The 25,839-nt window shown below is 38.4% G+C and overlaps 2 protein-coding genes across 2 annotated transcripts; one reads left to right on the top strand and one right to left on the bottom strand.

Moving 5' to 3' along the window:
* Positions 1-4,345: 4,345 nt before the first annotated feature.
* Positions 4,346-7,305, bottom strand: LOC113751205 (probable inactive receptor kinase At2g26730). The gene is made up of 2 exons (XM_027295132.1): positions 5,657-7,305; positions 4,346-5,229 (listed from the first exon to the last, which is right to left on the bottom strand). The coding sequence occupies exons 1-2, from the start codon at positions 6,987-6,989 to the stop codon at positions 4,622-4,624; spliced, it is 1,941 nt and encodes a 646-aa protein (XP_027150933.1). The 5' UTR covers positions 6,990-7,305; the 3' UTR covers positions 4,346-4,621.
* A 5,958-nt stretch (positions 7,306-13,263) lies between these two features.
* LOC113753863 (DNA repair protein UVH3) lies at positions 13,264-22,052 on the top strand. Its single transcript, XM_027298126.1, has 16 exons — positions 13,264-13,359; positions 13,493-13,743; positions 13,945-14,114; positions 14,225-14,345; positions 14,738-14,815; positions 15,019-15,072; positions 15,606-15,790; positions 15,970-17,264; positions 17,341-17,651; positions 17,996-18,190; positions 18,525-18,610; positions 18,815-19,094; positions 19,195-19,331; positions 19,703-19,787; positions 20,210-20,764; positions 21,226-22,052. Exons 1-16 carry the CDS (start codon positions 13,272-13,274, stop codon positions 21,904-21,906), a joined length of 4,572 nt encoding a protein of 1,523 aa, XP_027153927.1. The 5' UTR covers positions 13,264-13,271; the 3' UTR covers positions 21,907-22,052.
* Positions 22,053-25,839: the final 3,787 nt, after the last annotated feature.

Genomic DNA, 25,839 nt, shown 5'->3' with positions numbered 1-25,839 from the left:
AGGTCCTCGTTATGCATTTCATTTATACATTTATACTAGCACACTAAATGGGAGTATTTACTTTGGCAGTTTGGTACAGATACTACAAGGAGCGAGTTTAACTTCAACCCTTAAAACTTTCAGAGACAGATAGAAGTGACCTCCATTTAGATTTACAGGGGAGTTCGATCGCTCATCAAAATCGGACAAAATTATCACCAACCATACAGGTTCATGGTTTCAAGCACTACTGTGACCAAAACAAAAGCGAAGCAGCGAGTAGGGAATAATTTCAACCATGTCACCGGACAATGAGGATTCATATTTCACAGTCATACCAACCAAGAGGAAGCCCACGTAGTGGAATGATACAAAAAGAGTCCAAACAAACAACACACAAATGCCATCCTCGGTCGGAGTTAAAAATCAGGAAAATTTCAGCCTCATCGAAACTGTACTCATGCAAGACAAAAGATTATTGCGCCGCCAATTATCACCCCCAGCTAAATGATAACAACTAAAGCAAATACTCCACCACAAAACTGAAAAAGGGGCACCTAGAGGCAACCAAAAGGCTGATAAAAAAGAAAAATAATTTGGATCCTTATCAAGACTAATCATTCTGTCATTTCAACAGCCAAAGACTTTCAATTCCTTGAAGATAAGATGTCCAAACCCCAAGGGCTGTCAATACTACTCTTTAGAAAAGGCCTGGGATCAGCTAACCTAAACCCTTGTATACTAAGACAAAGGGAACAATAAGGTGCAACAAAGTTGATGCAATCCTCATTACCATAACAACTCTTTGCTCCCATTCAATTCCTTTAAACAAACACACTTACCCCAACTTCAAAGAGGGAAAGTATACGTACAGATTTTGCTGGCGATGTAGACAGTGAACTATGGCAAAACTTAGAAGAAATGCTAATCAAGTCATGCATGCCCTTCCCTTCTCATGACATGAGGCATCAAAAGTTAGTACACAAAATGTGCTTCTAAGCCCTGAAACGATTGAAGGAGGCGAAAGAGGAAGTATGCAGCATGAAAGCAGCTTTACCTTTCTAACGTATTATAGATCTCTCTGATGTCAATATATTATGCCACATCTTCTATCTAAAATTTTCTAAAATGAAAGCCAAATTGCAAACATTGACTCGCAGAGTGACTATCAATTGCACATGAAAATACTAACATATCACATGCCTTCAGCTCTCCGCATCCATGGCAAATCTGCAGCGAAAGAAACATCTCCTGATGGGGTGTCTGCAGAACTTGCAAATTTGCCCTTCCTAGGCCATAGCCAGATCTTGGAAACAGAATAGCTATCAGTTTTTGCCCCAATGTCAATCTTCTTTCCTGCCCCATCCTCACTGACTGGAGGATTGCTTTGTCCTCTGTCTTTCAGAAGGCTCACATCCCGACCAATATGGTCATGGCTCAAGGCCACCCTGAGGTGGGAATCGCCGACCACGTATTGGTATGAACCCAGTGAGTAACATCTGCGGGCATCCAAGTTACTGCTACTAGTCTCTCCTCCTGCCTCCCCTTCTTCACCACTCAATTTTCTGAACTTGCCAAGCCTAACGGGAAAGACACCCTTTTCTACAGCAACTTCCTCAATTTCAACCGCCTTCTGGCGAGTTGAGATTCCATTCTCAGTGCTAACAGGGTATCCATCGTCTTCCCTTAGATCATCAAAATCATATACTGGGTTTTCAATAGAGAATCCCGGATTGAAAAGAGTCCCTCTACAAAGAGGACATGTTGAGTTGGATAGGAGCCAAGTGTCTATACAATTGATATGAAAGGCATGGCTGCACATTGGAAGCAATCTCAATTGATCCTTCTCAGAAAACTCACACAAACAAACAGCACAATCAAACGGCTCCTTAGCACCCACAATCTCTTTGTACACGAAGACCGGTAACGCATCAATGAAAGATTGATCTAGACCCGAATCATGTAGATGGAAGAGTTGTTGCAACTGTCTTTGAAGGGCATCAGAGGTGGAAACTTCAGGGTATCGGCTAGACTGAGAAGAGGCTGAGGAAGATGGATGTTTGATAAGAAATCGAACCAGCAAGTGCAGAAGACCAGAAATGAAAAAGAGAACAGCTAAAATTACAATGATAAATAGAACAGCAGGACTAATCCTAGTTCCAGATGATGAAGATGTAGGATGACTTGATTCTTTATGAAAATTATCACCAGTAACATAAGGAGGAGACGAAGATGAGAGGGGGAAAGGAGGTGGATATGTCAAGATACCATCTTTCTGATTAAGTTGATGCTGAATCCAAGACATTTTCAAATGGGTATGCTGAGAAAGCCATCTCTGACGTCTTGTATCTGACATTGAACAGATCAACTTGATACACTCAGAAGCCATCTCGTCCACACTCAGTACACTAGAATTAATCTCATTTTCTGCTGAAGCAAACCAAAAGCAAGCATCCCTTTTTCGTTTTTTCTCCTCTCACTTCAACAAAGATAAAAACTTTTGACTGAACCCCACAATTTCAATGCCAACTTTAGCTCTCAGATTTGAGCAAATAATACCGAAGGTGGCAATGGTAACTTGTAGTGGTACTAAAAAGCAGCAATATTTATTGCTTTCAGATTGTAAAACCATATGTCACTAATTGATTGAGCAATTATAATGGGGAAACATGACGACACGAAGAGATTTACAAAAAGAGCAGCAGCTGATTGAAGCTTTCTGACCTCCTCGAATCCGCAAGTATCGTCAGCACTAATGAAATGAAGTCTTTATAACCCACTTCTTGCGCAGCAAGAACCCTAAACTCGCAGCCTCTGGCTCTCCATTAGGGATCTCGACACCCACTTTTTACATCAGGTAAAGAGGAAAAATGGATTTTAAAAATCCTCTCTCCCTCTCTTTCTCTCTCTCTCTCTATTCCTCTAGTCTCTGTCTACATTGACACCGCTGACTGATAAGCATACTTTATTAGTGTACTCGTGGTATGTGAAATAAATAAAAATAGGAAGTTGGATATTTTTCACTTTTTTCTCAGTATTTTTTGTGTTGGGTAAGGAAGGATAGCCATGGAAGCCGGAAAATAGGCCCTGACAAACGGTAAATAGTTGCTGGCTTATTGCCAGAGTGAGGACTGAGGAGTTGTTGTTCTCTCTGTTTTTTCTCTTTTTTTTTTTTTAAAAAAAAAATCTTTTCTCTTTTTGTAATTTCTGATCTTTGTCGACGTGCAGAATAAAGTATCAAAAAAGGAGCAACTATAACGTCAAAAAAGATAAAGGGCGAAAGATTTGGAAAAAAAAAAAAACAATTTTTCTGAATATCTAACGCGCCAAATTAGAGCGTGACAACTTCATAAACGACAGTGTCCGTACACCCAAAGTATGGGCCTCGACTGGAGTTACCCGTCCAGGCCCATATAGTTGGGCTAATTACCGCCACTCTCTAGGGCGAAAATTAATAATGTATTGACGATAGAAGGCAACATATACGGGAGCGTACCTTCCAGGTTTTTCTGTTATTATTATTATTTTTTGGAATCAAGTACCGAGTTATCACTTAATTTTGGAAGTATCAAACGGTTTAAATATATTAAGATTTGAATTCATTAAATTTAAGTGCTGAACTGAGTTGTCATAAGTTACGAGAGGGACTCAAAGAGGAGATGGGAAAATATGGTACTCATTATGGTTTGGGATGAAAAAAAATGTTTCGTAAAATTCAGCAGCCACTAGCACATATTACTAGAGAATTCTTATACTACTGTCTTCTTGTTCGATTGTGATGGTGCTTTGTCAATCACACTTATCCTTTGCCCGTCAAAATGCTCTGTTTATGGAGCACCACCCAATTTGCAATCAGAATTCTATCTTGCAAGACTTACTGGCTTGTTGACAGTTGCAAGACCACAAACCCAAAATGGACGATTATCTTTGGTATTGGACAAGATGATGCACTACTCGGGTGGGGATAATGAAAAGAGTGGAGAGGTGATTGGATGTACGTGACAATAAACCTGGTGAAAGTGGAGCCACCGTCAAGAAAGAAAGTGAACAAAGATTTGTTAGTCGTAAACAAACATATGTGACTTTTTGCTCCGCTGCTTTTCCTTTCACTAATGACTAATGTGTAAGTACCTAGAAATTTACGCTGGTTTTTACGTGTCACTTTTTTTTCTTTTTGTGGGGTTGGTCACCGAAGGTAATCCAAAGATGGAGCGCAGCTGACAAGACAAGAAGAGTTACTAGTAAAACAGACAGGCCATAGATAGATAATGCTAGGAGCTGGCAAGAGAAAATAGTACAGGAAATTTCTTGATTTCATTAATTTTTTTTTTCATTTTTGAACTTTATGATAAGTGGCGCCGTGGAGTAGGAAACAAGAAAAACTTGCATTAATGAATTCCCAAACTCGTAAGGTTTTACTCCGGAACAATCAACAGTGAAAGCAAGGTTCAAAAAGGGGATTTTCCTCTCTAGTCGAGTCGAGCTGCAACTTGAAGTGCTTAATTCGTAGTACTTCATATGCAACAGGGTAACGGTATGCCGTCTAACTCAAACAGTCATCAAAGAAATACTACTGGCATGGTACTTTGCTGTCTCTGCCTGGATGTTCCTGGAATTTGACAGCGGCAATTCTCTGGATCAATTATGGCGATCTCTCAAAGACTGAGGTGCTAATCAATGCAGAAGCATCGTCCATGGATTTGTCTTCCTCCTCTTTGAGTGTGCTCATCATGGCAGCAATTTCATTCATGCTAGGACGGGCTTCCTGGGACCGACTAACACATTTAAGAGCAATCTGTAGCAAGTTAACCATCCTCGCTTCGCTAGCTCCTTCCCGAATCAATGTCCTATCAAATACTTCAACCGTCCACTCTTCTCTAACCACGGACACAACCCAGCTCGCCAGGTCCAGTCCATCACTCTGGACTAGCTTTCCTGTCAGCATCTCCAGCAGAATTACCCCAAATGCGTATACATCCGCCCTGAATATTGCCCTGTTGAGATGTTCTCCGTTTCCTTGGTAGGAATTATCACTGCCAGCTAATGAAGGATCTTGACTGTCCAACACCAGCCCATATTCGCTTATGTACGGCTCCATGTTCTGGGTCAACAGTACATTTGATGATTTCAGGTTACCATGAGCAATCCCGTCTTCTCGAAGCTCTTGATGCATGAAAGCTAAGCCGTCAGCTACGCTAGCAGCGACGTCCAGTCTAGTGCTCCAGTCGAAGGTTCGGCCCATCTGCGTTCCTGAAATTTTAAGGGAACATTATCAAAGCATACAAACTCAGCGTCATCCTAAGTGAATACAGGTGGAATCTGCAATTGTTTAGTGTATGATGTTTCTTTATCTTTTCTTCATCTTCTTTTATCCTTCTTTTATCCTTTATTGCTTGGAAAAGAATTGCAGTACAGTACTTTTCTTAAAGATTTAGTAAGTTCCTTACAAGCAACTTGTCTAGGAATGTTCTTTACACTTGTGATCTGTTCTCTTGGGACTTGGGAGTTTCTAATTAATACAGGCACCAATTTCCATCCATTATGAAGGGCCAAATACACATAAGCACTTTTCTGAATCGTTGGGTGATGTAATAAGATCTTATAACACTTCAAGTAAGTGCGCAAAAAGTAGCCACATGAGATTTAATGGGGAAAAGGAAAATTGCAAGAAAATTACCATGGAGAAGATTGAAAAGACTCCCATGTTGCAGATATTCATACACCAGGAGCTTTTCTTGTTTGGAAGAATAGAAAGCGAGGGCAGGCAATATATTTGGATGTTTTACGCGGTCTAATCTCCGCATCCTCTGCTTGAAATCATAGCTAGATATTGTCCAATCCTTGATCCTTTTTACTGCCAAAATCATGCCCATTTCTTCGGAGAAAACCTTGTAGACGCTACCGTGTTTTCCTCTTCCCAGCAACTCAGCAGGAGCCTTGAGTAAATTCTCAAACCTTATCCCGCTCACCTCAGGGCTACTGAGAACTATTAGTGATGACGGTACCACTGCGCTTTCACCTGAAGCAGTCGAGTAGTCAGACTTGCTGACTGGACCAGTCTTGAAGTTGCTCGGCGTGTAAATTTGCTTAGTGATGCTATCATCAACTGAAGCTACTCTAGAATCTGCTTCGACCTTAGCTTCAGCTTTCTTGCACCTTCTGCAGAGAAAGACGATGGTGGCAAGCAACACAGTCAAGCCTAGCAAGAAATAGCCCAAGAACGTCAGAATCTCATCTTTTGAGTAGCCCCCCTTTGGCTTGTCGGATGAATCAGAGGACGCTGATGGGCAGCTATTTGGAAGCGGAGGCCCACATATTTGATCATTTTTTGTGAAGCTACTCGCGGGGAAGCGAACGCCACCACTCGGTATAGGTCCACTAAAATTGTTATTAGAAACATTAAATGTGTGGAAATTGGAAAATTCAAAACTGGGAAGAAACCCAGACAGCTGATTATTTTGAGCAGAGAACTCTATCAAACCAGATATCCGGGACAAATCAGGTAGAGTGCCAGAGAAGTTATTCGATGATATGTCAAGTACTTTGAGATTATTCAATCTCAGGAACGAGTCAGGAAGGCTGCCATTGAAGCGGTTTCCTCCAAGGTACAGGCGTGTGAGTTGTCTGCAGTTGGCGATCTCCGCCAGGCTTTCTCCCTGGAGGTTGTTATCCTTGAGACTCATGACAGTTAGGCTCGCGGCTATAGATTGCACGTCGCAGAGGAAACTGGCATTAAGATTTCCTGAAAGTTTTAAGCCATCAAGGGTGATATTCCTCAGAGAGTTCCTGTTATCACAGGCGACACCATCCCAATGGTCCCTGCAAGGATAAGAGGTTAAATTCCATGGTGAAGCCTGATTTGGGGAAGCGCTTTCTGTGAGCCCCGTGATAAGATTTCTCAATGCTGCTCTAACCTCTTCTTCATCTGATTTTATTGAATGGAAGTGGAGAAAGAATGAAAACAGGAATACCCAGATGAAAATTTTGTTCATGTTAGATGATACTGACATGATGAAGCCGGGAATTGTAATCAAGAATCCGGGTTGAGTTGAGGGCTAGAGATTTGACATGATTTGCTGTGTGTGTGGGTGTTATGGCAAGAGGAGGGGAATTCCAATGTTCCATCAGTCTTTTTTTAACTTCTGTTATCACAGCCATTTGGCGGCATTCACAATGGCAACTTGAGTGTCATTTGGCTTTGATTGACGAAGTCAATCCAACCAGTTCCCTCACGGAACCCAATCGGATGCCGGCGAAGGGACACTGGTCTCCGTTTTTTTTTCCAGGCTCCCACAAAGGGAAGATTTTGTCTTTTTTAACTGTCGTCAAGCTCCAGCTGGACAGTTTTTAACACCAAAACAATTGCAAATGAACCATGATTACATTATGGCGAAGATTTTATAAAAATTGCGTGGCCATTTATGGACAAAAGGCAGCTTTTTGGATCCCAGACTTGCTGAGACGAGTGGCAAATCCTGTTAATTTCCTGTTTTCTTTGTCTCGTACTTCACTATTTAAGAGACGAGCACTTATATTACAAATAGTTAAATACCAGGTCTGCATCACACATCTTAGATTACAGTTAGAACGCGGCCCAGCTTTAGGTTTACAGCATGAAAAAGTCTTGCCCTGTAAAAACCCATCTGCATATTAAATTGATAGCCGTAAGATAATTGGAAATTAACCCTGGCCAGCATCCAGTGAACTCACGACCAATCTGACCTCATTTTCTCCCACATTTCATCACCAGTTCTTACAAAGTCTCAATCCTTAAAGCTACGAAATGTTATTCTCATGCTGAGCATATGAAAAATTTCAAATGTTTGAATGAAAAACCAGCATATCAGCATCATAAATTAAATTTTACTTTAATGGTCCAACCACATCAGAGATCTTTGCAACTCCATTGGTAGCATGCAATAGCTCATACAAACAAATAGGCAACAAACAGACCTGCTCATCAGCAAAAAGTGATAAACTTGGGTCGTAACAAGTTTTTTACACGATAGATCTAATCCTCCCAGAATAAAAGATCTCTGAGGGAAAAGGCAAAGGCAAAAGCCATTTGGCAGTCACATGACATAGAAGATTATTCAAAATATTAAAATTTATCTCCATAGTAGTAAGCAGTCCCCACCATTAATGCAACAGTTGCACCTTGTGCAACCACACGAGCTCGCATCAACTTTTGACCTAATTGAGAATTGCCTTGTCTAAAGCTAATAAGTCCGGCCGTAAGCACTCCAGCTGTAATAAATGCACCTGTTTAAAGTGGATCGATACATTAGGTCGAGAGTCAGGTTGATTGTATCACACAAAATAAGAAGACTACAATCTCTTACAAATTTCAAAAAATCAAAGCATCATTTCAATAAAAAAAAAAATCTAATAATAAAGCTATTCTGAATTAACAGGGATATCATGTAAGAGAAATGATTTCTTCAAACAAAGACATAATGTTGCACTACAAACTACATTTAAACACAAAAGATGTAAGAACTCTTAACATACTTAAGCTACAAAGTGCAGGGTGTGTACTGCAAAATCCCCGCAAGCAGATGTCTTTTAATCTTGTTCCTAGAGAGTCTATACTCTGTACTGGGGGGGGGGGGGGGGGGCACAAAGCTCATTCTCTTCATCATGACTTTTAGCTAGAGCCACATAAGTAACTGTCATTCCCAGCAGCAAAAAGTAAGAATTTTATCAGGAGTAACCATCTCAACCGCTATCCCTCTCCTCATTTCAGCTAAAGTATAGCACATGGAAGACAACCATGCTACAACTGAGATCTCTTAGTCATGTGTCTCTGACTAAAATCAAAGCCGCCACAATATACCAGGACAGAGTAAATTTTAACTATAAGTCAGTGGTAATAATCCAGCCACACCCATTTGTTAATTGTTGAGATTCATCCACATATGGGGTCAAACATGAAATGTCTGCTGATTTTCTTCTGTATGCAGAACACACCTCATCACTAAAACATTTGGTGGCAGGATACGGGAGATACCGTCAAGAAGGAACATCTATGGTAATGCCTTGCCTCAAATCCCTCACACTATCATGCAAGTCAACACGGCCCCCAACTAAAGGTTTAGTTGTAGCTTCTGTTCTATCTGCTCAATACTTGAAATGGACGATGAGTTTGAACAAACAGAGTATTCCACTAATGCTGCAGTATTCGCTGGAAGAGGGAAATATGTATATTGGGACAAAGAGTCCAAAACCATTGATGAAGAAGTGAGAAAAGGGCCTCAAGCAGTAACTTCTATTGCATATTCCCTTCGGTTGTTAGATATTCATCTGAAACCACAATGTCTATGTTGTATAACCCAATTCCTAGCCCATCATGGCTATGATGTAAGAAATGAAAGTATCGCTCGATTCATGTCCTCAAGGCGAACATACAGACTATTTAGAAATTCTAACACACCCATCTTTAAGGAACTGTTTATACGACAGGATAAGCAACTCAACAGGCAGAATAAATTCCAAAAAGCTGTAAGAAACTAGAGCACAATATCGCTATCATGTTGACCAGATCGAGTTCCAAAGCTTGATGGGATTGGATTCATGGCACCAAAAACCTCCAATCATTTCTCACTCAATATGGACCAACGCGCCAACCACTGTGGCTCATGCATGGTTCACAGGAAGAGAATTCTAGTATTGTCACAGATACTAGTACAAGGAAACCTTCATTCGCGGGCATCAAATATGTGTAACCGCGTATTTTCTATTTTGCAAGCTAATCGACTTGTAGCATTTCTCATTCTTATATCCTCTTGAAATGACTAAAAATTTCTAACCATCTCAGTGAAAAAAACGCTCATTCGACAATAGACCAATATAAATACTTCCAAACAGATATGGCGAGAATGCATTTTTGCTAAAACCCGGAAAGGAGAAAATCACGCATCGATACTGTGGTATATCCAATCCCCATTTTGTTGTCAAGGACAATCAGAGATATAAAATATTTGTAGTAACAAAATAGGATTTTTGAGAAAAGGGGCGAGAAGTTGTACCGAAGGGGACGAGGGGATTTCTGACGCGCTTCTTGTCCTCGAACAAATGTTCCAGCTCCCTGTTGGCGGTTCCCATCTTTTCCATCCACCACTCTTCGAGGAGAAAAGACCACCAGCCAGACGTCCGTCTTCCTGTCGCCGCCGGTGGGCTGGACTGGGTTGGGTTCGGTTGGATTATTCTGCAGATCCCCTGTTTCCCCCACTCCGAGCAAATCAATGAACATCATAGCTCGATGCCTTCACCCATTTACGCCCTTGTATTCTATTTGTTTTTTCCATTATTTGCAAATTTCCCCTTGGCTTTTCATTTATTCTTTCTTATGCTTGAACATTTCGCTATTAGCACTTTAGCCCTTCAATTTCTTGATTTTTCCTTTATTGCTATTGCAAGTTGCAAACTTATCTAGTCAAAATTCTCTTCCAATAGATGCTTGCTTCGGCTTTTCTCATGCTGCTTCTAGCCCAACAACATCGAAATACGGCAGGGGCAGATTTAAGGTGGGGGCACAGGGCCCAGTGCCCTCCTTTAAATTTCTTTGATACATATATAATTTTGACATGATTTTAAATATGTCCCCAAAATTTTTTTAGAAAATATGTGAAAGAATAGGTCACAAAATTTAGTTTAGTTACTTATATTGAAAAAAATATATTTCGTGAAGTTCAAAATTAAAAAGTTATAAACCATTATCAAAATATGAAAACTCATCGTGAGTCATTATAAATAGTTTAGTTAGTTTTTGAAATAAAATTATTATTACATTAATAATTTTGAGTTTCTCTTTTTATGTTTTTCATGGAATATACGTATCATTTGTACTTGTTGGTGAATTTATTTTTTGCGCTTAAAAAACTAGAAAAAAAAGTAGATAAAAAATTTTAGTGTTATTTTTGCCTCCACTAAGATTTTTTTCTGGCTCCGCCACTGAATACCGGGTCAATTGAAGTTAACAAGATGAATGAAACTAACTATGTTATTTAAATAAGAGTCAACAAAAGACAAATACAAAAAAAAAAGTGCCCCAAAAGATACTCCCTCCGTCCCACTTTGATAGTTCTGTTTCTTTTTTCACACAGTTTAAGAAAAAATAGTTAATTTTGTTGGAAAAGTAAATTTAGATTGCTATTTTCCTAAAATACCCTCACATTAAATATGGTACAACTTTATGGAAAATTGAATTAATGATAAAAAAAGAATCAACTCTCGTTAAATAGGGTAGGTTTATAGTAACAACTACTTACATTGAATAAGGATATTTTAGGAAAATTAAAATACAACTACATTCTTCAATTAGAAAGTGGACTACAATTTGGGACAGATGAAAAAGGAATACAGGACTATCAAAGTGGGACGGAGGGAGTATAAAATTATTATATCTTATCTTTTTATTTAAATTACAAGCAATTTTTGTAACTTAGATGATATTAGTACTTTCATACAAAATATTTTTTAAATGTCTCTCTAAGAGAGGTGATGTATTATCACTTTCGTACAAAAACACGTTTTAATGTCTCTTCTCCAAATATTTGATAACAGAGAAATTGAGGTTGTCATATTAAATAATGATCTCATATTATTTCCTTTTTTGACAAATTATTCAGGTAATCATTATACTTTTTGAATAGTCGAGTTTTGGCTACTCAACTACTAATAGTATATTTGTACCTAATAAATTTATCAAAACTATAAATTTTGAGTAATTTTATCTAATTTTACTATTAATTTTGCCATATTTAACTATTAATAGCACGTCTCGTGAATCATACAAACCCTTATATCTGATAGAATTAACGGTAGAATCAAATGAAATGATTGAAAGTTTATATTTTTGATAATTTAGTAGATAAAAACATATTATTAAAAATTAAATGATCAAATTTTAACTATTCAAAAAATGTAGTGACTATCGAGATAATTTGCTCATGCTTTTGCACATGGTGAAAATCATAGAACGAAATGCAGGGCCTATTTGGAACCTGAGTTTTTTTGGAGTTTGTCTAAAATTTTATTGTAGTGCACTCTAGAAGTTTTTGAAAAATTTTTATAGAAGTTTTTGTAATGTGAAAAATTTTGTAGAAATTTTCGTAAGGTGAAATTTTTTTTCCCTTTTCTTTTTTCTTTTTTTTTTTTTCTCTTTTTCTCTTTCTTTCTTTCTCTTCTTCTTCCTTTCCCCGTTACATTTGCTTCCCACCTCCAGCACCTCCGCCAGCACCACTTATCTTTCTTTTTTTTTTTTTCTTTTCTCCTCTCCCCCTCCCTTTCTTCCCCCGCCACCCATTTCCTCCCCTCTCCCGCCACCCCCCTCCCACTCCCTTCCCGTTCCTCCCCCCTCTGCCCGCCACCCTCCCACTCCCCCCGCCACCCCTCTATGCCACCATCCCTTTCCTCCCCTCTCCCCCGCCACCCTCTCTGCCCCTTCCCCCTCCCCTGTTCCCCTTCCCGCTTCTCACCTTCCCTCTGCCCTTTCTTTTTTTCACATTTCCCCTCCCTCTCTTCCGTCTCCTCTCCTTGCTCTTGCGGCAGATGAAGCAGCGAAATGAAATTTTTTTTTGGGCAATTTTCCTTCTCCCCCTCCTCCCCTCCTCCCCTTCCCCCGCCACCCTCACCCTCCCCCGTGCAATCTGGTCGCTAGACCAGATCGGCCAGAAGGGAAGGGGAAGGGGAAGAGTGGTGGGGGAGGAGTGAGGGAGACACAGAGAGAAAAAAAAAGATAGAGGGGAGGATGGCAGGGGAGGAAGAGGGGGAGAGGGAAAAAGGGGGAAAAAAGAAGAAGACCGGCACGGAAGAGGTGATCGGCGCCGGAACTAGCGCGGAGGTGGTGGCCGGCGACGAAGGTGGTGGTGGGTTGGGATGGGGGAAGAAGAAGAAGAGAATGGGAAGGGAGTTTTTTTTTTTGTGTTTTGGATATTTTAAGTGTGTAGGTAAAAAAAAATTTTGGAGTTCTTGTAATAAAAGTTGTTAAAAAATTAGTAGGTAAAAAACTTGTCAAAAAACCTGGCTTCCAAACCTGCCCGCAATTAACAATAGTTGTGCCTTTAATTCCCCCATAACCCATAACCGCACCACCCAATTACGCTCGAGCTTCCTATCGGCTATACGTTGTCGTTTTGGCAACCTCGGCTAACCGACTTTGCAGCAGCAAAGTCATCAGTTAGCTCCTCCTTCCTTGGCGGCAAAAGCATCCCAGATAAAATTCCAAAAAGAAAACTGGGTGATGGTTTTATTACACTGCACGGGACAGGCAGCATCAAATAAGCTAAAATATGGGCGTCCACGGCCTGTGGGACCTCTTGGCCCCCGTTGGTCGCCGCGTTTCCGTGGAAACCCTTGCCGGGAAGCGACTCGCAATCGGTGAGCCCCTTCGTTTCTCCATTCCAACCCTAATCATGCCAGATGCTAGATTCAGTTATGATATTAAGAGAATTGTAGTCGTGAACTATTGATGTCAATTTTTTAATTGTAAGCTCACTTAAATTATGCTTAGACGCGAGTATATGGATGATTCAGTTCATGAAAGCGATGAGAGACGAGAAAGGAGAGATGGTAAGGAACGCTCATTTGTTGGGGTTTTTCCGACGAATTTGCAAGCTTCTCTACCTCCGAACCAAGCCGGTCTTCATCTTCGATGGCGGCACGCCCGCTCTTAAACGCCGTACTGTGATCGCCCGCCGCCGCCAGCGCGAGAATGCTCAAGCCAAGATTCGAAAAACCGCGGAGAAGCTTCTTCTCAATCAGGTCCCTTATTTCTTCCACCAATTATTATCAAATGCTCTGTATTGTTTTCCTTGTTTTATGTTCTCCTTTTCTAATAGCAAATGAGATGCCTCTTTAATTGTTTAATTTAAGCAAAAGGAATATTAAGTGCTTCTTGTATTATGGATGAAATTTGGTTCATCTGTGTGTGTAATACGTGTTTCTGTTCAACCCTTTTAACAGCTCAAGCAAATAAGATTGAAAGAACTGGCTGCTGAACTTGAGAAACAGAGAAGGACTAATGATGCTAAAGGTAAAAAGGTCGCGACAGATGAAGCACAGATGGCGCAGGAGACATCAGGACAAAGCTTATTGTTTACAGATGGTTACAATCAGGAAGCATTGGATGAAATGTGTGCGCTAAACTATGTTATCTTGTTTATTTGTAGTTGTGAAAGTTTGAAAGGAAGTGTATGGCTATAAAAAAAAAAATTCTTACTTTTTTTATGTTGAGTTAATCAAGGTTGGCAGCATCACTTGCAGCGGAGGAAGATGAAGGTTTCGCTGCTGCTGAGTCATCATCTGGTGTGGGGATTCAAACTGAAGAAGAAGAAGGTGCTGATGAGGATGAAGAGATGATCCTTGTGAGCTTTTCTTTCTTGTCAGATATTCTAGTTATATTATGAGGAGGTTCAGGGGGAATAAGAACCATATCCAAGTTTACAATTCTGGAGCTTAGGGCAAGGAATATCTGACACATTATTGAAACCTTTACCACCTAGAGTTCATTGCTGCAGTTTCTAATTTAGCCATCAATCTGTCACCAAAAGTTGCATCTTTTTACCTGCATATTTGGATTAAGGATCATTTTTACAGTTATCAAAGTTAAAAACACAATATGCTCCATTTCTATTGCTTATTTAGTTTTTGGACCTACTCTACTTGACAGAGACTGATTTTGTTGTGCTTTGCGATGATATTAAGATTGTAGAAGATCTAAGTGGTGTCTTGTTTGACTCTATTCAATCAATTGCAGCCAACCATGCATGGAAAAATTGATCCTGCTATCTTAGCTGCCTTACCTCCATCCATGCAACTTGATCTTCTCGTTCAGGTAATTTGGTGATATGCTTATGGGTTGACTAGTCTGAAGCTAATATTTTTACTGCTTCTCTCTCTCTCTCTCTCTCCCTCTCTCTCTCTCTCTATATATATATAGATATAGATATAAGAAGTTTTGATAGACAAAGCTTTGTCAAACTTTTATTTCAAAAAAAAAAAGCTTTATTCTTTTCTGATATCTTGATTTCCTCACAGATGAGAGAGAGATTGATGGCTGAGAATAGACAAAAGTATCAACGGGTTAAGAAGGTATGATCTCAACCACCTTAAGAGGTAAATGTATATAAACGAGCTGTAGTCATAGTTTAGCACCTTTAATAGATGTTGAGCATCTCCTGGAAAATTTTTGGGAAGGTACTTTATTTTGTTTGCTTTAAAAACTATACTGTATTTTCTGCTGTCAGTATGTAATTACTAGTAAGACAAATTACATATTTGGTTTTATTTTAAATCTAGATCGTTGATTCTTTGGTTTACAGTAGCTTGATAGGATATTTATATGTGGTACAAAGATATACTTGTTACCTTTTGATTTCTTCTTGCTGATGTAGATAAGAAATGCTCAATGCTTCTTGAGTGTTGCAGTCTTTTACCTCATTGCAAGTGTTTAGGTTTTTTCAGGACTGTGTGTCAGCTTGTGTCATTTCCTGCTTTTTACTGTTTTATGTTTATCCATCTTCTCTAAAGTAATGCTAAAGTTGCAGACTCTTTAGGATGTTCCTCATCCTTCTTTTTTTCTTTTCTTTTTTGCTTCTGGGCATTTTCTTCGAATGTACAAATAGGCCCCTTCTAGATTTTCGGAATTACAGATACAAGCTTATCTTAAAACAGTTGCTTTCCGCCGTGAGATAGATGAAGTGCAGAAATCTGCTGCAGGAAGGGGAGTGGGTGGGGTACAGACTTCAAGAATTGCTTCTGAAGCAAATCGAGAATTTATTTTTTCAACAAATTTCAGTGGGGACAAACAGTAAGTGAACATCTTTTGATTTTTGACTATTGGTTTCTGCTCAACAGAGCTCATTCTTGAATTTAATACATCTGCATAGAGTATTAAATTCAAGAACGAGCCTTTTTTATTTTTAAAATTTTGTCTGAGACACCGTCCTTCAAGCAATAATATTACTTATTGTGCACTTGAATTATTAGGCTCCTTACATCTACCGGAGAAGGGAGCAAGAAAAGTGAACAAAGTCAAACAGCACCAGCGAACCCTTCCATAAGTGCTGTCAATGATGTTGCATCAAAAACAAAACACACTGCTGTGGCTGGATCTACTGTTGATGAACCTCAAAGGAATTTTGAGAATGATGTCGAGACATATCTGGATGAAAGGGGTCGGGTTCGAGTGAGTAGACTTAGAGCTATGGGTATTCGTATGACTCGAGATTTGCAAAGAAATTTGGATTTGATGAAAGAGATTGATGGAGAGAGTGTGTGCATGACTAAAAGTGCAATAGAAGAATCTACCAATTGTAGCAGTGTAGTTGATATACCACACAATTCTTCTAAGGGGATCCCAAATTTAGCAACCTGTTATCAGGATTCAAATGGAATGACTTGTGTTGATGAGAACAATGAAGAAAGTATATTGAATGCTGGAACTTCCATGGAGATATCTTTTGACGATAATGGTCAGCATGAACTGGGTGGTGAGGATGATGATCTATTTGCTCATTTAGTTGCAGGAGATCCAGTAATGGAATTTTCTATTAATGATTCTCTCTCAAAGAAACAATCTTTGGATTCTGCTTCAGAACCTGAGTGGGAGGATGGAGATATTGAAGTTGAAGCTGGTACTTCAAACAATAAACTGAAAGGTAAGCCACTTCTGCCAGATGGTATGCGTGATGAGAATGATTTGGAATGTGAGGATGGTTCTCTTGGTATCCGAGAAGAGGCCTCCTTTTCTGGTGAATACTTGGACATTGTTTCTAAAGGTGCTTTGGAAGAAGAAGCTAATCTAAAGGAAGCAATAAGGAGGAGTCTTCAGGACCTGGGTGATCAAAGGCTTGTTGATACACCTGATGAGGATGAAAAGTGTGGAGCAACGGCAGCAGTGGTTAGTTTGAGCAAGAATTCTGGGTTTATTCATAAAGAAGTGGATGGAAAAATGTCACAACCTCCCTCCACATTTAATAATCAACAGCATGAGTCCCCTTGTCATGTTCAAGAGAACACCAGGAGTCCTGATGGTAACATTGTGGAGACCAATAGTTCTTTGGACGGCCACTTGACTCCATATTTAGAAGGTAATTATGGTACGAAGGATCTTTTGCCTGAAAAAGCATGTGGAAGCTACCCATTCGTAGACCCACTAATGCAAGATGTGAGTGGAAATAATACTTCGCACCAAGAAGTATGTGGCACCCCTGTACAAGAAAAGGATGTTTCACCATTCGAAGCGCAGCTTGCTTCTGGCACTGGGGATGGAATTGTTGCAGGTAATGAAAGTTAGTCGACATGTTCCTGTCATTTGTAACTCATCATTCTACTGATTTGCTGATGCCATTTTTGCAGATGCTTTACATAATGGGTTTGAGGCTGAGGCAGTAGTAGATGGCCATTTGAATAGGACAACTGAAATAAAAGGATCCTCTTTGAAAGATTTAATGATTGACACTGCTCAACAATGCAGAGAGGGAGAAGTTCATGAATGTGGAGAAGAACATTTGGGTAAAGATGGTTCATCATATGGCAGAAAGGAAGAAGCTAGATTGGAGAAGGAAGTGCTACTTTTAGGTGAGGAGCAGAGAGAACTTGGAGATAAGCAGAAAAAGCTTGAGCGAAATGCTGAATCAGTAAGCAGTGAAATGTTTGCTGAATGCCAGGTGTGATATGACTTTATATTGTTCTTAAATATTGGTGGATCCAGATATTATGGCTGTACATTCATAACCATTCAGAGTCTGAGCAGGATCTTCTTGTGAATTCTAGATAATTTTGTTAAAATTGAGTTCCTTATTGTTTGCTAACCTGATTCATGACTGGTGTTTCTATTTCAAGTCAAAAGCATGCCTAGATACTGATAAATTTTTTATTCCTGTCTTTTGTCATGTTCTTCTTTCATTTAGGGAACATTGTCCCTTTCTGTTTATCCAAATCTTGTATCTTTTGGTTCAACGAAGCAAAGCTTATCAAGCTTGTTGGGTTTCATTTTTTTCCCTTCTTGTAGGAGTTACTTCAAATGTTTGGCTTACCTTTTATTATTGCACCCATGGAAGCTGAAGCTCAATGTGCATTCATGGAACTTGTAAACCTTGTTGATGGTGTAGTTACTGATGATTCCGATGCATTCTTGTTTGGCGCACGAAATGTCTACAAGAACATTTTTGATGATCGCAAGTATGTCGAGACATATTTTATGAAGGTTTGTGTCGTCTTCAATTTGGGATTTCATTTACTCTTTACTCACATTTGAAGCACTAAAAAATAAGAAAGCTCCAGAACTAGTTGTCTTTATGCCCTGGCATGATGTTAAGTTTAGTTTGCGATGGTTTTCCATGGCAGTGTGTAAATATTACTTGTTTTGAGATTAGGATGATCTATCCTTGATTCCTTTCCTTCTCTCTTTTTTTTTTTTTTGCCTTTTTATCCCATGTATTTATGTTTAACCATGCCATAGCTTCTTAATCTTCTTGGCAATAACATTCACATTCTAGCATGGGCTATCTAATGTTGATGCAATTTATCTGGCTGGCCAGGACATAGAGAATGAGCTTGGCTTAAATCGGGAAAAGTTAATTCATATGGCACTGCTGCTTGGAAGTGACTACACTGAAGGTGTAAGGTAAAACCTTTTCTCGATCAACTCAATCAGGAATACAGAATTTCCAATCCTTTATTTTGTTGCTTTGTGGTTGAGGCTGAAGATGTGCTGGCATGCTGTATTGATTTCATTTTATTTAGTTCTAGTTCCTGATTTATATTATCTTGGTTCAGAGTACATTATGACTTCGTGTCTGGTCTGTTCTAATGTACAAAATTTTTCTAGTGGAATTGGCATTGTAAATGCTATCGAGGTTGTAAATGCTTTCCCTGAAGAGGATGGCCTCCGTAGATTTCGTGAGTGGATTGAATCACCAGATCCATCCATTTTGGGAAAGTTTGATTTGCAAGCAGGGAGTAGCTCAAAGCAGATACAGTCACAAGTTGGTGAGACTGATATGAATTGCTCAGATGCCAAGTTAAGTGGAGTTGCTGCACGTGATGCAGATGTTTCTGGGTCTGTTGATGACACCCAAAAGTTGAAGCAGATTTTTATGAATAAGCATGTACTGTCGTGATTCTCGTGTTCGTTGTGTTACATGCATTGGTAAGGGACACTGCTCTTTCTTGGCTTTTATGTTCACTCATTAAATGTTCTATATGCAGAGAAATGTGAGCAAAAACTGGCACGTTCCTTCTTCTTTCCCGAGTGATGCTGTTATTTCAGCATATTCATCTCCACAAGTAGATAAGTCAACCGAGCCTTTCTCGTGGGGGAAGCCAGATCATTTTGTTCTCCGCAAGTATGTGTTTTCTGCTTGTCTCGCTTGAAATAGTCTTCTGGGGCATTTTAGAACCTGAGACTTGTTTGATTGTTGAGTGACAAGTGTTGTTGTAAAGTTATTTGTTCCTGGTTTAGATAATTTGATCCTTCAATTTGTGGGTGGGGGGAAGGGAGGGAGAGGGAGGATTGATAGGTGGCACTTATTGGTTGTTATTGTGACAAATTCTTTAATATCAGTTTCTTTTTTAGCAAGAAAATAGACAGTTGCACTGGAAATTAAAATGCATAGGAAAGTTCAGTTCTTTCTTTGCATTTGACATTTTCTTTTATAGTTTTACATTGAGCACTTGTTGGGAGCTGTGTTGCTTAGCTTAATTGGTATTGATACAGATTGTGTTGGGAGAAATTTGGATGGAGCACCCAAAAGGCAGATGAACTATTGCTTCCTGTATTGAAGGAGTACAATAAACGTGAGGTTGACTCATCTTCTCTCTTTCTCTCCGTATTGAGAAGTTTCGAGGGCAACCATACATCTCTCTCATATTTAACAGTTCATGTCCTGTTTCACAAGTAGTGTCTATCCCATAGTATGAGGAAGATCTTGCGTTCAGGATTTAACTATCAGTCCTTTGGTGGTTCCATTTGTTCACTTCTTTGGCAGATGCATAAGGAAAAAGGCACTTAGCTCTTTGATGAACTCTTATCTTATTTGCTGGTTTAGATGTTGAATTGATTCTGAAAGAGTTCTATCCAAATTATGACATGCAAGTTGTTTTTCTTGTATTGCATTTCTAGTTTCAAATGCAATGTGAATGTCATTGCTTGTACTGTTGTATTTTTTTTTTTTTTTTTGCTGCATGATGATGTCTTGGTGTTTCTCTGCCTTGATTGCTGTAGACTCAACTGCGGTTGGAAGCATTTTACACATTCAATGAAAGATTTGCAAAAATTCGGAGTAAGAGGATCAAAAAAGCTGTCAGAGGTATAACAGGGAAGAAATCCTTGGACTTGATGGATGAGTCTGTGCAAGATGGCCTGATAAGTAAAAAGAAAAGAAGAAGAAACCAAGATGTTGCGGCGGGGGACAAACTAGAAGAAGCTTCCAGTGGACAAGAATATGCAGATGTTGGGAATGAGGCCAAGACTACAGAAAAAGTAAATGAAACGGAGTTGAGAAATATAGGATCCCTGGGACGACCTTTACACCCTGGTGGTGGGAGTAGGAACAGATTACCCAGTGAGGAAAACTTTCAAGGTCGAAGTAGAGGAGTTACTGTTAGGAAAAGAGGTAAAGCTAGAGGTAGAGGTGGAGCAAGTGATCATCCTATTAACAAAGGAGGAATTAAATCTCATTCTTCAGAATATTCTTCATCTAGCCCGGATGATGAAATCTATAGCGACAGTGCGCAAGATGTCCAAGTTAATTTTGGAGAGCAACACCAAGTACGAAGAGTAAGTCTTGTATTTTGTGTCTCATCATTCGTTCTGATCTTAAAGTTTGCTGTTGCACTAAGCATTGATGAAGAGTATAAGCTGGTAAATGTCTTGATAGCAGCTTCAAACTGACCATGTCTGGAAAAATCTGACCTGATCTGAGCAATATTGTTTTCTTCACTAGCTTAAATAAATCCCATATTCTTAAAAGTCCTAATCAGCTCCTAACGTTGTTTGTACCTTTTGGTCCACTTAAGCCTTAATATACCCGCAGTAGTGGATAATCATTTCATTCAGTTTCACTAAAACTGATTAGATTCCAGCCCTTCATCAGTCTAATTAGAAGTCTTACCAGGCGTCTTTAGGAAGATCAGTTAGTTCACCTGGACTTCCTCTGCCCTTTTTCCCTCGCTCTAAATAGTTTTTGTCGTCATTCCTTCTATTTGGTTGTGATTGGTATTCTATTTGTGAAATTTCAGTCGAGAAGGCCTCGGAAGGAAGTGAACTACTCTGAGTTTAACTTGAAATCTGATGATCCCGATTGGGGTGATGAAAGCTCCAGGGAGGGTAGTGGAGCAAGGAAAGTGTCGTCTGCAGACTTGCTCGAGGATCTTACAGCAGCTGTTCCAAGCAAAATTAATGAGAGTGAAAATCTTGATCAAGAACTGTCCTGGGAATTTCTCGAAAAGGGTGATGGATATGGTGTTGGCAAAGCTAAAGAAGATATGGGGACAGATCAACTAAACTCCAGTCCTTCCAATGGTATCGTTTCCGATACCGAGTTATCCAAAGAATACCTGTCAGTGGGAGGTGGATTTTGCTTGGACGAAGATACTACTGATGGGGACTTGCAGGGATCATCTAAGTGCCCGGGGAAAGTGACGACATTTGAATCTGATCCATCAAAGTGCTCGGGATTGGGGGAAGATGACATCAGTAAGAGCCCCACCAGAGCAGTGAACCCTGTTCAGGCGGAGAGACTGGGGAACCTGGATACTTCGTATACCACCACCACCAAGAATCCAGATGAGAGTGCAAATAGGGATAGGTCGGAGGTAGCAAGCTTTCAGGAAATTATCAGCGACGATGATTATGGTAAGGATTCTTCCAGATATTTCCGTGCAATGCCAAATTTAAGGAGAAAAAGAAGGAAAACTTGATGTTGCACCTTGAAGCATCGAGTGAAAAAAGAAGGAAAGAAGGTATTTCCTTCGTTTTTAATGGAAGTCGAATTTCTAGCGTATTGTTCTGTGCAATTTAGATGATTTGCGTTTTATGGGGTACGTGTCCGTTTCATTATCCTAAATGGAAACTCCCCCTCCCTTTTTTTTTCCCAATTTTTCCGTTTTCTAAATGGAATTTTTTATTTTCAAGTACTATATAAAAAGGAAAATGGTAAAATTAGAATTTGAACATTTTAAGGTAGAACAAAATTACCCGTTCAGCATTTCTAACAAAAAAAAAACAAAACAAAACAAAGGAAACAAAATAAACTAGTTGAACAAGGAACGATCCAAGATAGCGAGCGAGTCATTAAAACAATTTAAGTAGTATGAGAAACGCATACGGTACTAGTGGCATGTGTACTTTGTAGAGAAGCTGGAAAGAAAGGAAGATGGATGGGGAGCCGTCGTTATGGGAGCGGTGTTGCCATTCACAGCCATGGTTACGGTGGTGTGAAGCAACGTTGGTTTGAGCACCACCTCCGAAGCAGCCACACACATTGAAGGGTTCTGGATATATTAACCGTTTTCATGTTACTACATTCTTGTATGATACTTTTCAGCTTTTCTTTTCCTTCCTTTGCGCTACTACCATTGCTTATTCTAAGGTTTCGTTTGAATTCTGAAGTTTGAAATCTGGATACTGAAACAATTAATTTGTTGAATTTTAAGCATTGAAAAGAAATATATGATGTTTGGATTTTAATGCTAAATCTATTTATACTGTTCGATAAATATTTATAACTGAATGCTTAATAAGTTTAATTTTATAATTTTGCTCTTATATGTTTTCATTCAAAAAAGAAATAGAATCTATGATTTAATTAATTTAAAATTGTTAGGTATAAAAATGACAATATTTATTTTTAAATTCAAATTAATATAAAAGATGAAATATATTATATAAAAAGTATGAAAAATATGTGAAAATCATTAAAAATGAAAAAAAGAGAAACAAAAAAACCGTTAGATAGGAAATATGAGAATGTTCAATTAGATAAAAATTTTGAACATAATTAATAAACAATGGTAGATAAGGTAAGATAGTTGAAGTAATTCTATTGATTCTTATCAGAATTAAGCATTCAATTAGGATTCTTATACTGAAAAAAATACACACAAGTTCAGCAGATGAGCTTTCATTTGTCAAACATTCAAAACATTTGAATGTCTGAAAAGATTCAGTTTCAACACTTTTTTATGTTATTAAACAGATCCTAAGTCAAAAGCTTTCTTGGTTTTCCTCTTTCGAGTTACTACATGATTATTTAACTGGTAACTTATTCAATTTCTTTTTATGAAATAATAGTAATAGAAGAACAAAAAACAAATCTTGACGGGAACCAAAATCCATGATAATATTCGATTAACATGATCTGATCCTTGTGGTTTTACCTTCCGATAAGGGGAAAAGCACAGCAGGAGGGCAATGGCGAATATCACAAAAGGGCGGGTACAAACAGCAAAGTTTATGGCATCTTACAACCAAAATGCTCCACTTGAGACGAATAAGATGATGCCACAAACGAATAACGTGTCCCAGCGAGTTGCTTAATTAACCTATTGCAATTATTTTCTAATAGGAACGCTCAACAATGATTTTCTCCTGCCCTTTTTTTTTTTTCTTTTTGCAAATCTCGTGTAGATCTTGGGCGGGCTACGACGACCCATAGCATTCATGCATGTTCAAGGTTGCCCTCTCAATTGCAAGTTTACAGATACATACATGGTGTCCGGAGATGCACTCAGTGGCGGCTTTTTATGGTCTATCGTTTTCTCGATTTGCTGACTACCAAAATCACAGGGAATCGTCGTATTCTAAGTATTAGCACACCATTGGAAATATATTGCAAATTTCCTCCATCATTCTAAACAAAAGCTCTTACCTTCTCCTCATAATTTTCTTTCAAGTATTGTGTCTTTAAAGTATAGTTGTCATCTTTTCTCCCTAAATCCACTCCACTCTTATTCTTATTAAAATAAAAGATAGCTAGTAACGATTTTTTTTCCTTCTGTTTTCATGTTTTATGCATTCATAATCACTTTTTTTTTTTTTTTGTTGGGAAGTAGCTTGTATCTATCAATTGATTTTGTTTGGATTCTATTTTTTCTAGACTTTATGTAGAAAAATTACTGTAGCGATTTGATATTTGAAAGGTAAATAGGTGATTGGAAAATGTGTCAACAGAAAACGTAACAATTTTTCTTTGAAAAATTACAATCCAAACGCATCTAAAATTCTTATACTAATTTATACAGGCGAATTAAAGATCATCCATCTGCTCCTCTTGATCACTGTCGCGTCACTCTTTTTATTTTGGTTAAAAAATAGTTTGGCAGCCTTGCATATTGCTCGATGTTTTGATGTACCAAAATTATCTAGCTTTTAATCCAATGCACATTTATATAGCTCGAGCTATCAAATTACAACTTCATAAGTCACTTAAACTAATCCAACACGGAACTTTTTTTTATCATTATATTCTTTCAACATTTGGAAAAAAAAAATAAAATGTAAATATCCAAATTAGTTTAATATATACAAGAGACTTCAACCGCTACTAAATTAGAATGGAAGTTTGTAAATATTTTAGGTATTTTGTTTGAGTAGATCATATTTTGTTTACATAATTGTCCACTATATAAATGGGATCTGTCTAACGAATGCCCATTGGAGATTCATTATGATATATTTTAGGTATCATACTTTGAGAAATGTAAGATTAATTAGGTAAAGTAAATAAATACAAAGAAAAATTGGTAGAATTAAATAAAAAAAAACCAATATAAATGTAGGAAAGGGTATAAAATAGATTAGGTGAATTTTAGTGATGTTAACGAGTGACAATTTGACAACGGTTAGGAAAAACAGAGAGAATTAAAGCTACAAAAAGTTTATAAGTATGCTAAAGCTGACCGATGAAGTGCAATTTCAAAACGATTCCCACTACCATTTTATCTTCTCCCCAACACACACACCAAAACCACACAAAGCACCTGAAGTGTGGTGTGCGCGAAAATTGTGCGGTTGCAAGCCCAGTCTTTTGTTGCTACATTTCGGGGCCTTTTTTTAAAATAGTATAATTATTCCCTGTTCTTAACCATCACATTGCTCATTTATTTTAATAATAATAATACACACAAAATTATCTCAAATAATTTACTATCCAAACACACTAAATAATATTTTCAAACAATCTTCTCATTCAGACACACATATTAATGATTTTTCATTAGTCCTCCCCAATATATGATTAATTTCTCGGATAAATGCTTGGAATTAATCTGAGTGCCTTGTGATTGGATCGTTTATAATATTCCCTCCCTTTTTTTATAACTGACGTTTAAGGTTTTGCACACCAATTAAGAAAAGTTTTTCATTGCTTAAATCTGTACACTACTTTCCTTTTGTACCCTCATTAATTGTCCAATTCACCCATGTTTTCTCTCACTAGAGTACTAAATGGTGCTGTTTTACTAGGCCAAAAGCAATGCAATAATTACTAGGAGTAGTAATTAAGAACCCTGTATTGAAAAAGAGAGATAAAAGGGTAAAATTGTGAAAAAATAATTAATACTATATGGGGATAATAAAATTACAGATAAAAGTACATTAGAGCAAATTTCTTAAACGTCAGTTATAAAAAAAGGGAGGGAGTATTATATCATTGGGGTTTTACGCTGTGATGTGGGGAAAGGCACAGGAAAGGCAGGCACAGCATTTACCAGTTGTAAGTTGTGTGCCGTATTTATCCAGTCTCGATTCTCGATTCTCAAATTATAATTAGAATTATTTGATGCCGCTGAAAAATTCAAAGCATGAAATTTAGTGCCTATAGAATTAGAATTGAATTCAAATTCTCTGCAAAA

This window comes from Coffea eugenioides, chromosome 11 (assembly GCF_003713205.1).
Source record: "Coffea eugenioides isolate CCC68of chromosome 11, Ceug_1.0, whole genome shotgun sequence".
Classification (NCBI taxonomy): domain Eukaryota; kingdom Viridiplantae; phylum Streptophyta; class Magnoliopsida; order Gentianales; family Rubiaceae; genus Coffea; species Coffea eugenioides.
The sequence above is the reverse complement of the archived record's forward strand: the minus strand, read 5'-3'. Positions and strand labels throughout refer to the sequence as shown.